The following is a 13,720-nucleotide window of genomic DNA, read 5'->3' as shown; positions in this document are numbered from 1 at the left end:
AATAATATCAAGAGTGCTTCACTACAACACTATCACTTGTGAATAGAAGTAAGATCTCTAGTGTCTAGTCTGCTACACAGCAAAAATCAAACAGACTCCAGCAATTGCCTTTGAATATGCTTTAATCGGCTGGAGTTCTCGTATCAAACAGAGAATCTCAGCTCAAGAATACAAGTTTAAAAAGGATAGAAATACAGAGCACAGCAAAATAACATGACATACTACTCATGATCATTGTCATTCATTTTTCTCGTATTTGATTAGTTAAATTTGTGCAAAACAGTATCCACCCACACCCTCTGTTATACTGGCAAAGCAAATTTAGATGTTAGAATCATCAAAATCATAGGGTTGGTGGTTCATTGTTAGTTCATCGTTGAATACTCAATATATCATGGGACTATTACATTTAAAATAACTGTCTAGCCAGGATATCTTCAGTTTCTGAAACCACAACCTTTCTAAAAAATACTTCTGATACATGATTATTTTTTAAATGTTAAATGTTAGGCCTGTAAAGAGAAAGAAATGTTAGTTTATGATTAGTTTTTAAAATTCCTACAAGGTACAACGCAACAGTGCATGGACAACACCAGACAAAGAACTGAGGGGCTTTTATGCTCAAGATAATGAACTGAATACAAACAGGTAATCAAATCAATAAGTAACCAATGAGACAAAGTGGTGGGAAAAGAGAACAAAAGGAAATCTAACATAACTAAGGCAGGTAAAACAGGAACTGAAACACAATTAAAATGCAGTGGCAACAAGTTTAGAAAATTGGTAGTTTTAAAAGAAATGTTTAAAACTGATTTAAACTTTTCCAGGTTAACAAAAATTTCAAACATGAATGATCAAAGTAAGAAACAGATTTTGCTAAAGAATAATACTGCATAAAGAAATACAACTGACTTTTCACTGGATTAAAATTAATTGGTTATTTTACTTTTTTCAAGACCATTTTTAAAGCACATCTCACTAAATACTGCATAAAGACACTCTTTAGCTTCACTGCTATTACTATTGTAAATGCTATAAAAATACATTCACACTAAGTAGACAACACTGATAGGTGATACTGATAATACTGCTGCTCTCTGAGAAATGTGGAAATTGTAATGTTTTTAGACAAAGGCATGCTTAGATTTTTCAAAACATACAACAAAAACAGTATCTCACATTTAGGCAAAATGTGACAGACAGAAAAATGTTCCTCATTTAGATAAAAGCTTCTGCTAATTGAATAAATGTGAAAGTAATCATCCCCCCCCCATTCAAAGTTATTGATTTGAAATCAGTAGTTTTCAGCTAATTTTTTTAAACTACTTTTGGAAAAATGAGAAGCTGGACAGATGATAATGGCAGAAAGTGACAGCTAGCAGGACGGCCTCCTCAGGTTCTTGTCGGCAAAGCAAGCTCGATAAACTCGCCATTCTAGAGAACAGACAGAACAAACAACAATGTAAGCACATTTCTGCAGTTTTAAGTCAATGCAGGTGCGTCCCAATTCGCGTACTTGTACACTATTGTATGACGTTTTTATGTAGGCTATAAATAGTGTGAATTTTCACACAGAAAATTCCAAAAAGAAAAAGTGCACTTTAAATACCAGGATGACGCACTGAATTAACGGAAAAAACGAAGTGTGGAATGTTGGACACTTCATGCTCTCAACTGTCGCAGTTTTAAAAACGTAGCGTAGCGGAGCGTACCTACCAGACTCCAATGTTGAATGACAAAATAACCATGTAAAATTCATACACTGCATGTATGAGTACATAGTGTGTAGCAGGGGCGGACTAGGCTCAGGGATTTCTAGAGGTCTCCCACCCCCAAAATATATACAATATGCCGGAAATCAAGCAAGCAAAACCTGGTATTAAGATGCGTTTTCAGAGAAATGTGTATCTAAATGCATGTGTGTTATTGTAAGCAAGCATATATTTCATACCTGAGTTTGGCCCTAAGCAGCCTGTAGGAAGTCCTCAACCTCCGTACGTTTAAAGACTCTTGCCTGAAGGTGAGAGAGGTCAATTCATGAATGACTTCAGGAAGCATAACTTTATCAACACATCTTAACATCTATATTTGATATTTGCTGACATAGAAGACAAATTTGCATTAACAATAAGTCATTTTGGAAACACTTTTTCCAAAACAACGTACAAATGAGGAACAAGTAAATCCACTCATACAGCTATATAAATGACAAATAACTGCAGGCACTGGTTGTGTTGGGTTATGTACTTTTCCACACTGCACATCTCCATTAACTCACCACATCAATAGGAGTCTTTCCATCATAACCGCGCATGGCCATATCAACCCCAGCTAACTTCCAAATCTTCAATCCCTCCAAGTCACCACTTGCAGCAAGACTGTAAAACACACACCAGAATATCTACATGAGCCATCATGAACCCTGAAGCTACTGTTATTAGTTTTATACGTTGATCTGTTCAGGAGGAGACCTCAACCTTATGTCGGCAAGCCGGCAGCTTTAAATTGACACTCCTGATCTGTTCTAAATGGGGAGGTGATTTATCATTGCTAGTGAGAGGTGATATGAGTGGAGTTTAATCTTGTTTCATAAAACAGTACTGACTCTAAATTCTGACCAGATGAACCATGTTCAAATTCATTGAATTTAGTCAACAGAATCAACTGACACTGCTTGTCAGTTGTAAACAGCAGACTGTTTAGTAGGCTACTACCACTACATTCCATAGAGTAAGATTTTTTTTATGAAATTTTATGCTATTATCAATAATACAATTATAAATGTATAGGTCTTTGGTGACATTCACTGATTAAGGTCTGACATGCCACAAGAAACAAGATGATGCCATGCTTAGATCCAAATGCCAATAATACTGTATCCTTGCTGTGTCAATGCAATGAAAGTCCCTGCATGACTGGTTAGACCAGAATAAATGTTACAGAAAGGGTGAGAAGAAATGTGTGTGTGTGAGAGAGAGAGACCGGCACAGCTCTGTTCCAGTATCCTGCAATTCAATAGGGGAGAGGTGAGCTCCACACTTCCTCAGCAGCTCCACAACATCCTTATGCCTACAGACAGAGAAAAGTGACATGTCTTAAAGGGATAGTTCACCAAAAATGAAAATTATGATTTACTCAACATCAATGGCCTTTTATTAACCCCCTGGAGCCGTGTGGATTACTTTTATGATGGATGAAGCGGATCTAACATGCATCCCATTTTCTAATGGGTAATGGATATTACAATGTTGATATGTTTGGTCTTGGGGAAAAAGATCTGCTACTGTTATTGCTGCTGCTGCAGAGCAAGTACAGGACTTTCTTCTATCAATACATAAACAACACTCAGCTGTGAGCAATTAAGTCATGCTGCTGCTGTACAATATAGCGTACATGAATAACAGATCTATACAGGTGGAGCTGGGCAAGTTGGAGGGTTTTTGAAGAGCGTGCTGCACTGCTAAGGCAAATGCTACCAAATAATTTGATCCGAGGAAATTGTATAATTTTACACGGTAATGCACCTATGATCATTGTTTAAAGCAAGAATGGTTTAAATGGCTCTATAAATTAGGTGGACAAACTAAAACAGTAATAACATAAAAACCGAAACCTCTTTAAAATGACTTTATTGGTGTCAGTTTGTGTAAAGGGAAGAAATATGTTTCATGATAAAAGACCTGTTATCCAACATGCCCACACACATCTGCACACCCAACATTAGTTGTGGTGAAAACAGAGAAAAAACTTTAAGGTACAGCAAAACATTCAGTTATATTCACATTTATAAGCTCCCTTATGCATATAATGCAAATAGGTGTCAAGCTAAACCATCTGACCTTACTGGCCTGTCTTACCTGAGGTTAATGGCATTGCGAAAGGGTGTATCACCAAAGCGATCTTTGGCATAGACTGTGGCCCCTTTACTCAGCAGATACTGCACCACTTTCAGATGTCCCTCACATGCGGCGATGTGAAGGGGAGTTCGGCCATCATAATCCGCCATGCTCAAGTCAGTGCCCTATAAACAACAACAACAAAAACAAAAAAAGAAAGCATCATTTATTAGGTCTCTTTTTCCCCTATGCTATTTGGTACAATCAAGTATTTTTACTACATTACTGTACTTAAGTATAATTTTAAAGTATCTGTTCTGCAGTTTGGGAAACATTTACTTTTTCCTCATAAAAACATGTCATTCCTCAGAAGAAACAGAAGAAATCATCACCAGCTCAGTCATTAGCATTTGTTGGGTCGTGAAATGCACAAAGAGTTACAAATGCAAGTCATTGTAAAGGCACTTGCTGTTACAGCAAACACCCAAATGCTTACCATTACTCTTATGGCCTCTAAAGCCTCAGTATCTCCATTCTTAGCAGCAGCACAGGCCAGAGCGGGCGTTAGCGCATTTCGTATGGCTTCAAGCTCCTAAGGACATCAATAATGTTATAGTGGATTACAACAGTCAATCACAACTTCTTCTGGTCCTGAATATGCTTGTTCATTAGATTAGAAGCAAAAGGTCTGGCCTGCTCACCTCTTTGCAGCCAATGCTGAGGGACCTGGCGATGACCTGAATAAAGCGACTGTCGCTGAGAGAGAGCTTTGCACCCTGCAGGTCAGCGTTCATCTCGCCACGCAGGTTGTGGCTCATCATCTTATGAACAAATAACATGTTTTGAATCCATAAAGTAACATTACTAACACTGTACGGTGTAAACTGTCCTGGGAGATGCATTGTCATTTTCTGTTTTATACTTAGATACTGTACTTTTCACATTCATTGTTTTTTACCTTCTTCTTCTCTTCTTTACTGATGTCTTGTTTTGCCAGCACATAGGAGAGCTTTGAAAGAGCAGCTTCTGGAGTCATATCAAACCCAGCAACCACACCCGCCTTAGTCAGAGCCTGAGAGGGAATATTAAAGAAGTACACACCATTATTAAGGGAATATTAAAGTAGTACACACTCCTGGAGTAAACCAACATGAAGCCTTTCTCAAGCAAACTCCCATACCTGGCCAGTGGCGTATGCTGGTGTGACTGTGCCCCTGAGGCACTGAGTGCAGTTGACAATGATGAGTCCTCTCTCAGTCGCTTTACGGATCTCATCCAGCAAGTCTTGGCGGTTATCAGGGGCATTACCACTGCCGTAGGTCTCCAAAATGACACCCTCCATGGGAGCCATCAAAAAGGCCTTGACCTGATGTGAAAATAGACCTCATCTGAACATCTAAAAACTTGTCGAGATATATATATATATAATACATTAAATAATTAATTCATATCTCTTCCATGATGACCATGTTTTCATGTACGGCAATTATTCTTAATAACATACTTTGACCTTTTTGGCAAGGATAATAATTCATATACATACACACAGTGCAAATTCATTAGATCAGCACCCAATGTAAGGTTTGTGCTGCAGCTATCCTAATTGAACAGTATTGGTGTTTATATAATATATTGGTGTTTATAAGAACCTTTTAGAATATATAGAGTTTGCTAAGCCATAATGATAATGAGAAAAACACAAATTTTGGCATTATGACTATAAATTTACATGAAGAGGCAAAAAAAAAAAAAAAATCAAAAAAAAAAACTGAGGCATATGTGTTCATAAAAACCAAGATCATAAAAAAGGAAGAGAAAAAAAAGGGAAAAGAGCCAGACTAATGTAGTAGATACCTGCTCCTTCTCCCACACTGCTCTTAATAGAGGTGGTGTAAATGCTAATGCTAATGACTTTTTTAGGACATGCTCTGTCTGCACATACAGAACAAATAACAGAAAATCAACAGCAACTGACTTAATAATCCACTACAGCAAATCTAAGACGTGTTCAAAGCAGAACTTCTGCATGTGAGTTAAACTTTCATTATCAGAAACATATTTTCATTTACTACAAATGTTTTGTCACTCAACATTAAAGATGTTTGATCAAAATATGTGGCATATTTCCACACAGCCTTACTGTATCAGTAGTAATCCCTGGGAAGAGTCGCAGGAGACCCACATTTTGGTTCATTTGTGTGTTGACGGTGAATTTGGCAGTTATGCTTGGTCGCAACACAGTGTCCCAGTTAACTAAAGAATAAGAAATTATAATTTTTACCAAAATACAAATACAGACATTAGTGCAATTACATCAGTAGTGGAGAAGTTAACATGAAATTGCAAGCAGTGGCAACAGTGTCTTGTGACACAGTCTGTTAAGCTACTTGAAATCTACTACAGATTGCGAGTTACATTTACTGTATATATACTGTATGTATGTAGATGTACAGTATTGCCTATACGCAGTAAACGTATCACAGCATTCAAGTAGCCTAATATTTCAGATTTTTACAGTCATGAATGTTGGAAGAACTGGAATTACTGTTGATGTCAACTTCAGCATTGGCTAATGGCGAAAGATTTGGTGAGGCAAATGCTTTAAAGCTTTCAGAGTCCACCTTGGTGACACGATTGCCTCTGTACAGCTTATTGTGAAAATAGAGGCAAACCTGTGTAGAAATAAAGAGATAAAATGTTATTTTCTTGTCCCTTACTCATTTCAAACAGTTTTCAATCATTTTATATGTCCTTTTATTGTGCTTTATTGTGTGTCAGCCTTCACTGGAACACCTTATCATGGACCATCAAAGCATGTGCTGACTTATTTGACAGGTGATGTACAGATTCAGTGCTACTAGCGGAAGATTTTTGTGCATGGTGGCGGGCAGACGTGACTAATCAAAAAATTATTTATTTTCATTATTGATTATTATTGATTATTTTTTATTATTAGTTGTTGCAGCCCTAGTTCGGATGCAGACATTCACACTCTCATTCACACCTACTGACAATATTAGCTTCTCCAATTCACCTAAAGATGCAGTATGTTTTTGGAGTGTTGGGAAACCAGATCACCCAGAGGAAACATGGGGAGAATTACATGCAAACTCATAACATTTATTTTATATTCAGTAACACTATACAGACATTTTAACATCTGCAACATACTGCTTGCTCATACTTCTTTTGCAATGGATATAAAAGCATCTCTTAAAAGAAACATATCTCACCTCTGGAATGACAAATTGTCCTGCAATCAACAGCGCCCCCAAGAGGTTGTCCCTCCCATCACTCCTCAGCTCAAAGATGGGCACCTGCCACACATAAAATGGTTAGTTAAAGCAGTGGTTCTCAATTCTAGTCCTCGGTACCCCTTGCTCGGCACATTTTGTATGTCTCTCTTATCTGACACACTCAGTTCAGTTCATGGGGTCTCTCCTAATAAGCTGATGATCTGGTTCAGGTGTGTTAAATAAGGGAGACATACAAAATGTGCAGAGCAGCGGGTCCCAAAGACTGAAATTGAGAACCAATGAGTTAAAGGAATAGTTCATTTAAAATACCTTTAAACCTTGTTACCTGTGAGCCAGTGAGGACGACAGGCTTTCCCAGATTCTCACACATGAATGATAAGGCAGAGGTGGTGTAAGCCATGGTGTCAGTGCCATGCAGAACAACAAAGCCATCATAATCCTCATAGTATTTCTGTGAACGAGACAAAAAATTCTCAGCACTGACTGTCTAAAGTGGAAAAAAAAATATAGATGGTTAAAAATGCACCTCAATGTCTTTTCCAATAGTGACCCAGTCATTTGGAGTCATGTTGCTGGAGTCAAGCAGGGGAGAGTACTCCAAAAATGTATACACAACCCTCTTGTCCAGTTTGGATCGTCTGAGGTAAGCAAAAGACAAAATGAGGCTTGATTTAAAGGAGAACTCCGGTCAATTTTAACATTGAGCTCATTTTTTTGTACATTTGGAGTGCTGTCAATACAGAGAACAACGACAAAAATCGGTGTTGCCTACACCGAGTTATTCTATTTTTAAAATTTGCACCCTGTTGACTTCAATGGGGCAAGTATTAAACCTGCTTTTAGCCTCTTAACATCCTTGATGTGTCATTACAAGTGCACAGGTCATGTGAGTGATTCCTTCAGAGTGAACACGAGTGAATCTGACTGCAGTAGATGTGAAAGAAATGTATAAAAATGATGTTATTTAAGCCAGCGCAAATACCTGTGTTTACATCCTGTTTTCGGGTGAAGTCCAAAGTAGTCGATTGATTGAGGTTTAGTACTTGCCCCATTGAAGTCAACAGGGTGCAAATTTTAAAAATAGAATAACTCGGTGTAGGCAACACCGATTTTTGTCGTTGTTCTCTGTATTGACAGCACTCCAAATGTACAAAAAAATGAGCTCAATGTTAAAATTGACCGGAGTTCTCCTTTAAGTCAGCATACACTGGGCATGTACCATAATGACAACCAGCTTAAAAAAACAATCAATATCTCGTTTAGTAGCGTTAAAAAAAAAGAAAGAAAGAAAGCTGCAAGCAGCGATGAAACCACCACCCGGTGGCCTTAGGAAAACAGTAAACAATGGGTGATATGCTTTTAAGGGGTAAATATATAAATAATATAGCAAAGTAATTTTGATGTGTCACACTTCCTGTTGCCAGCAGCTGTCGCAATGACTATAACTGAATTTTTTGAGAAGTTTTGGGCAGATTGGACATTGTAGCCTATGCCTGAGTTACAAATAAATAAAAAAATACTTAAAATATTTAACTAGTAAACTATCAGCATACCTATGTAGGTTTACTTCTAGTATAGTTGCAGTACAAACTAAAAACATAGATGTAAACTAGTTGTGTACTCAGTACTAAGTTTACAACTGTTACTGTTTACTAATCGCACTTAATCGCAAGTATACAGGGTTCCCACGGGTCCTTGAAATCCTTGAAAGTTTGTGAATCTGAAAAAAAAAATTGAAGGCCCTGGAAAGTTTTAGAAAATAAACGTACATAGATACAGGTCCTTGAAAGTGCTTGAATTTATTTTGTGCAAGAAGTTTTCTGGAAAAAAGATTCATATATTCCCTCCGGTCCACTAACGTGTTATTTCACCAACACTTCGTGGCCTATGAATACTAGCTTGCTTGATTTACGTTAGTTATGCACATTTGCATGTTACGTTAAGTGTTTCCTGCGTGAGGTACTTTGTGTTGTACGTTGCCATGACGTTCACGCACGCACGAAACTACTACGATGGAACCTCAACGTTTGTTGTTGAACACAACAAATGTGTCCCCACATTAAGTCCTTGAATTTGAGGGTATTGGACCTGGAAAATCCTTGAAAGGTTCTTGAATTTGAAGTTAACCAAGGTGTGGGAACCCTGAGTATACTTAAAAGTATAATTTTATATACTAAAAAGTGGGCAAATTTAGTCCCAAGCAATATTGAAATAGTACACTTCAAAGTTGTGCTTCAAAACTGCTAGAACATAGATATTAGTATACTTACGTACTACATAAAGTATACTTAATAAAATTAACTTTTTCATAAGGGATATAAGCTCACAAAAAGTAAGAATTGCCAGAGATAAACGTGTCACGTGTCTTACTTAGAGTCATCTCTGCATATTAACCTAGGAGGAAGCATTTTAGTGGTTCTCAACTGGTGGGACAACACCCAAAAATGTATCACAAGACTGTTCTGATAGGATCTCAGAAAGTAAGGAAAAAACAATATATGTTGTTCTTGATATCAAAGGTTTGTGTTGTGGCTAATACTAATACAAAATAGTGTTGTTTTTAGGATTGTACACTGCTCAACCGCTGTTCTTTAAGCATATACAATTTTTCAGCAAATTGTCAGTGCTTAGCCTACATTTGGATATTGAACAGTTCATGGTAACTTTACAGTTGTTTTTTTTTTTTTTTTACTTGTGCATGATAAATTGATTTTGCTTCTCTGTGGCATCACCAAACAATTTACCATAAAACTCTGGGTCCTGATCAAATTCAACTGAGAGCCACCTCCTTAAATAACAAACTTGATTACATGTTTGCATGGGAACTTACGGCAGCACCAGTGTTTTGTCCTCAGGCTTGTAGCATTCATACAGCTTTGTCTGTTGTGCGTAAGGCTCATCATGCAGAATGGGGAGTGTGCGTAGAGTTTTAACAAGAGCATTTGGTTCTGGAGACAGAGCTGCAAATAGTATAGAAGAAAAGCATGTAAGAAAGTTGCATCTGACAACAAATTCACATACAACAGTAGGCTGCATGATTGAAAACCCCTGGCACAGTTGCTGCATCATGTTTTATCTGTTTAATTGACCAATTCGTGAGCGCTTGGAAGAAGCTGTACCAAACGACTATAGCGTATAGGTGTCATCTATGGCTATCCATATCCATAAATAACATTGGGAAGTTTTATTATAATTCACAGCATGTTATTATATAAACGAGCCCTATCCATGAGTTCATCCATCAGATATTTTAAACAACCAACAAGGACTTTAAATGCATAACCGAGTGCAGTGCATGTTTTTAAGCCGTGCATCTCGCAGTAGCGGTGAATCTACGAATGGATGCAAATCATTTCTCAATCTCCGTAAGTAAACCCGTCATGATTATACAGTTAAGTATTAAGTATGGGTCTCACATTATATAATGTGGCAGACAACTAGTTGTCCGTTGCAGTTCCGTTCATTCAGCAGGGGGCATTCGCATTGATATACATAAACACTGCGTGGAATACATTGGGAGGAGGAGCACGTTCAAGTGTTCTACACAATCAGCTTGAAAGGAGGCCTATAAGCATAGCTGACTCACCTACGTTTCTCTACAGTTTTCCACATCCCTCCACCACCCCATCTCCTCACTCATAGCTAGTTCCTATTCCCTGCTAGAGGTACAGGGGAAGTACTCTTCAGGCCAAATTCCGAGCTCGGAGCTCTCGGACAGCATGCCAAATACGCATATTTTTTTACAGTATTTGATCATTTGTAAGTGTGAACTCGTGAAAAGCAGAACTCTGTTCATTATTTTGATATACTGACTGTTTGCATGTTCCTACAATATTCAGGGGGCCATGAAACTTTTCATTGATTGCACACTGCATAGAGAATAAAGGTCTAACCTAATATTCATCATAAGTCATCATCATTTATATAGCGCTTTTAACAATGTAGATTAATCATAACAGCAACTCACACTAACAGATAGAAAGTACACTCCTTTGTAGTGTATCTGAGTTCTTTGGACCCAGATAAGATTTTATTAAAGATAAAAAGTGAAGTTTCTGAGCTTCCTGAAGCTGTGTTATTGTGCATGTGCAGCATTTAATGGTTTTATAGTAGGCTTGCAATAAGTGTAGAGCTCTGCCTGACATGGTAAAATAAGGCACAAGCCTGATAGAAACAAACTAAACAGTCCCAAAATATTGTCTTTGACAAATAATATATTTTTCTGTTAGTCTTCACTGTTACATCAAGTAGCCTATTTAGGCCTGCTATCTTCCTGACTGACTTTCCCACTGTCAAAGAATCTAAGGTTACTAACAGACTTTCCCTTTCACAGGTTTACTCATGCTGCATATAGCCATCACATTTGGGAACAATAATACCAAAACTCTTTTTTTAGGACTAATTGGAAGACAGAGGAAAGGGTTTGCTCAAGCAGATAAAACCTAGGATAAGGTGAATATACTGAGGTCTGGGTCGCAGCAAGACTTCAACCAGACCTGGGGCAAAGTCCATAGAAAAAGCCTGCATGTCCCCCCCATCCTCTTAAGAGAGGACAAAGCCACGAAAGGACCATAAGGATCAGAAGCCTGTCTGAATTTGTGCAGGGCGGAAAGGTCTAAGCTGCAGAAAACAGGAAACCAGAGGATACCAGAGGATGACACCCAACGGAAATGCTTCACATGCATGCCTCCCATCGAAACAATCATGCTTCTAATGAACATATATGTAAAAACAAACTTTAACATTATAAATCAAGTTTATGTAATGATATATTCGTTTTTGCTTTCGTCAGCTGTTTTCAAAGTGATTGTTATTTTAATTCATTTTTTTGCCATAATTGACACAAAAACACGATAGTCTATATCCTATAGCCTACTATCACAGCTAGGCCTATTCAGTGTTTTCAACCACATGCAGTAACATAGACTATATTTTAGGTTTCATACATTTAAAAACACATGCGTACAAACAAACAAAACAAAACAAAAAAACATGTAGAGTTTTTAAAAAAACATACGATCTAGGCTAGGCTATATCGTAATTTGCATTTAATTTCGATATCCATATTCATACCCAGAGGTGGGTAGTAACGAAGTAGGCCTACATTTACTTAGTTACAATTACTTGAGTATTTTTGGGTAAATTTGTACTTTTTTAAAGAGTAGATTTAAATGTGGGTACTTTTACTTTAACTCGAGTAGGCTACATTTCTAATGCAAAACTGTACTTTTACTTCGTTACGTTGGTTGACGTTCCTCGATCTCGTTACTTTATTTTAATGCAATGTTGTTAAATGCGTTTATACCAAGCGCGCTGTATCTTTTTTCTGGGCATGTGCGATACTCAATTCACAAATGAGTTCTGTCCAACGCGATTCTGTTCAAAGACTTCATCAAACAAGTTGGCAGATCTGTCTAAATGGGTTCGCGAATCAGTTTGAATGATCTGTTCAGTTTCCTGCACGCAATGAATCGTCTGAAGCGCTTTCAAATCACACTCGACTCGGAAGATTTATGAACATCAAGAGCATTAGATGAAGTGGCCGTGAACCTACAGTAGGCTACAGTCAAGTGAAAGCAAACCTGAAAATGCATCATCTTTTTGCCAGCGATGAAAATCTTTATTAATTGAACATCTTCGTCTGTGAATGAATGCTTCCACACGATAGGCCTACATTCGATTTCATTTCATTCAGGTAATACATTTTACAACTAAAAAAATTATTACGCCACGATAGCACTAAGTAGACTATGACATTACCCGTTTTTTGGACATAGGCCTACATTAATTTATACATTAAATAAGCTAGCATTGTCCACAGCTTATGAAATGAACACCCGCCATCCCGCGGTAATGTGTGCAGTAATGTGAATGCAAAACTCTGCAGAGTCTCTTTATTTCGACATTGTCTAATAATCCAAATTTGAATAATTTACTATTATACAAACCAAAGGACAGCAGGCAATGATTTTCGGGCTACAGATGGCAGAAATAATGCTTGTCTCTTCTGTTTTTGTTGCAAAGATAGCCTATCTAATTATGAATAAAAATAAATAATATCATGTTAGGCTATAGGCCTATATGATCCGAAGTAGGCCTAACTAGTTGCTACTTAAGTAGTTTTTTCATTGGATAGCATACTTTCTTACTCAAGTAACTATTAAGATTATTACTTTACTTTTACTTTGAGTAAATATTTCTATAAGTAGGCCTACTTGTACTTTTACTTGAGTAGCCTACAGTTTTTGGATACTCTACCCACCATCATACCCGAAAATGAGATCTAGCCTAAATGCCATTTACGCAGTCCCACTACATTGCTTAAAAGAAACAAAAGGAAAGGTCAGTTATGATTAGACTGTCTGTCTGCATAACCAATTCTTTTAAAGTTAGGCAACCTTAAATCCTTAATTTGATCATCTTAAACGGTTCCTCAGTTGAAGTCTCAGAGCTCCTTAAGATTCCTTAAAAAAGGAGAAAATAGGCCTTTCTCTTGCATGCATGGTTTCATTAGTGAACTGTTCTCAGTATTTTTTTTATACAACAACGAACCACAATTTCTGTAATAAAATATTGGCCTACACACTATTCAGTTAACAAATTAAATTACGAAATTATGTTTTTACA

The 13,720-nt window shown here is 37.3% G+C and overlaps 1 protein-coding gene across 2 annotated transcripts in view; it reads right to left on the bottom strand.

The window, feature by feature from the left end:
• Positions 1 to 106: 106 nt before the first annotated feature.
• The window catches only part of LOC308683165 (60 kDa lysophospholipase-like), a 37,034-nt gene continuing 23,420 nt past the window's right edge, over positions 107 to 13,720 (bottom strand). For both annotated transcript variants that reach the window (XM_081353477.1, XM_081353478.1), the window contains exons 3-17: positions 9,924 to 10,053; positions 7,620 to 7,731; positions 7,419 to 7,544; positions 7,070 to 7,153; positions 6,382 to 6,508; positions 5,977 to 6,089; positions 5,017 to 5,202; positions 4,795 to 4,908; positions 4,538 to 4,657; positions 4,333 to 4,428; positions 3,858 to 4,021; positions 2,983 to 3,069; positions 2,279 to 2,378; positions 1,952 to 2,014; positions 107 to 1,434 (exon numbers count right to left, since the gene is read on the bottom strand). In XM_081353477.1, coding sequence (XP_081209603.1) covers positions 1,964 to 2,014; positions 2,279 to 2,378; positions 2,983 to 3,069; positions 3,858 to 4,021; positions 4,333 to 4,428; positions 4,538 to 4,657; positions 4,795 to 4,908; positions 5,017 to 5,202; positions 5,977 to 6,089; positions 6,382 to 6,508; positions 7,070 to 7,153; positions 7,419 to 7,544; positions 7,620 to 7,731; positions 9,924 to 10,053 — 1,610 coding nt within the window. In that variant the 3' untranslated portion in view covers positions 107 to 1,434; positions 1,952 to 1,963. The remainder of the gene's footprint in view (positions 1,435 to 1,951; positions 2,015 to 2,278; positions 2,379 to 2,982; positions 3,070 to 3,857; positions 4,022 to 4,332; positions 4,429 to 4,537; positions 4,658 to 4,794; positions 4,909 to 5,016; positions 5,203 to 5,976; positions 6,090 to 6,381; positions 6,509 to 7,069; positions 7,154 to 7,418; positions 7,545 to 7,619; positions 7,732 to 9,923; positions 10,054 to 13,720) is intronic.

Source organism: Scardinius erythrophthalmus (assembly GCF_964197995.2).
Source record: "Scardinius erythrophthalmus genome assembly, chromosome: 22".
NCBI classification, from domain to species: domain Eukaryota; kingdom Metazoa; phylum Chordata; class Actinopteri; order Cypriniformes; family Leuciscidae; genus Scardinius; species Scardinius erythrophthalmus.
Note: the sequence above shows the minus strand (reverse complement) of the source record. Positions and strands in the feature narration are given on the sequence as shown.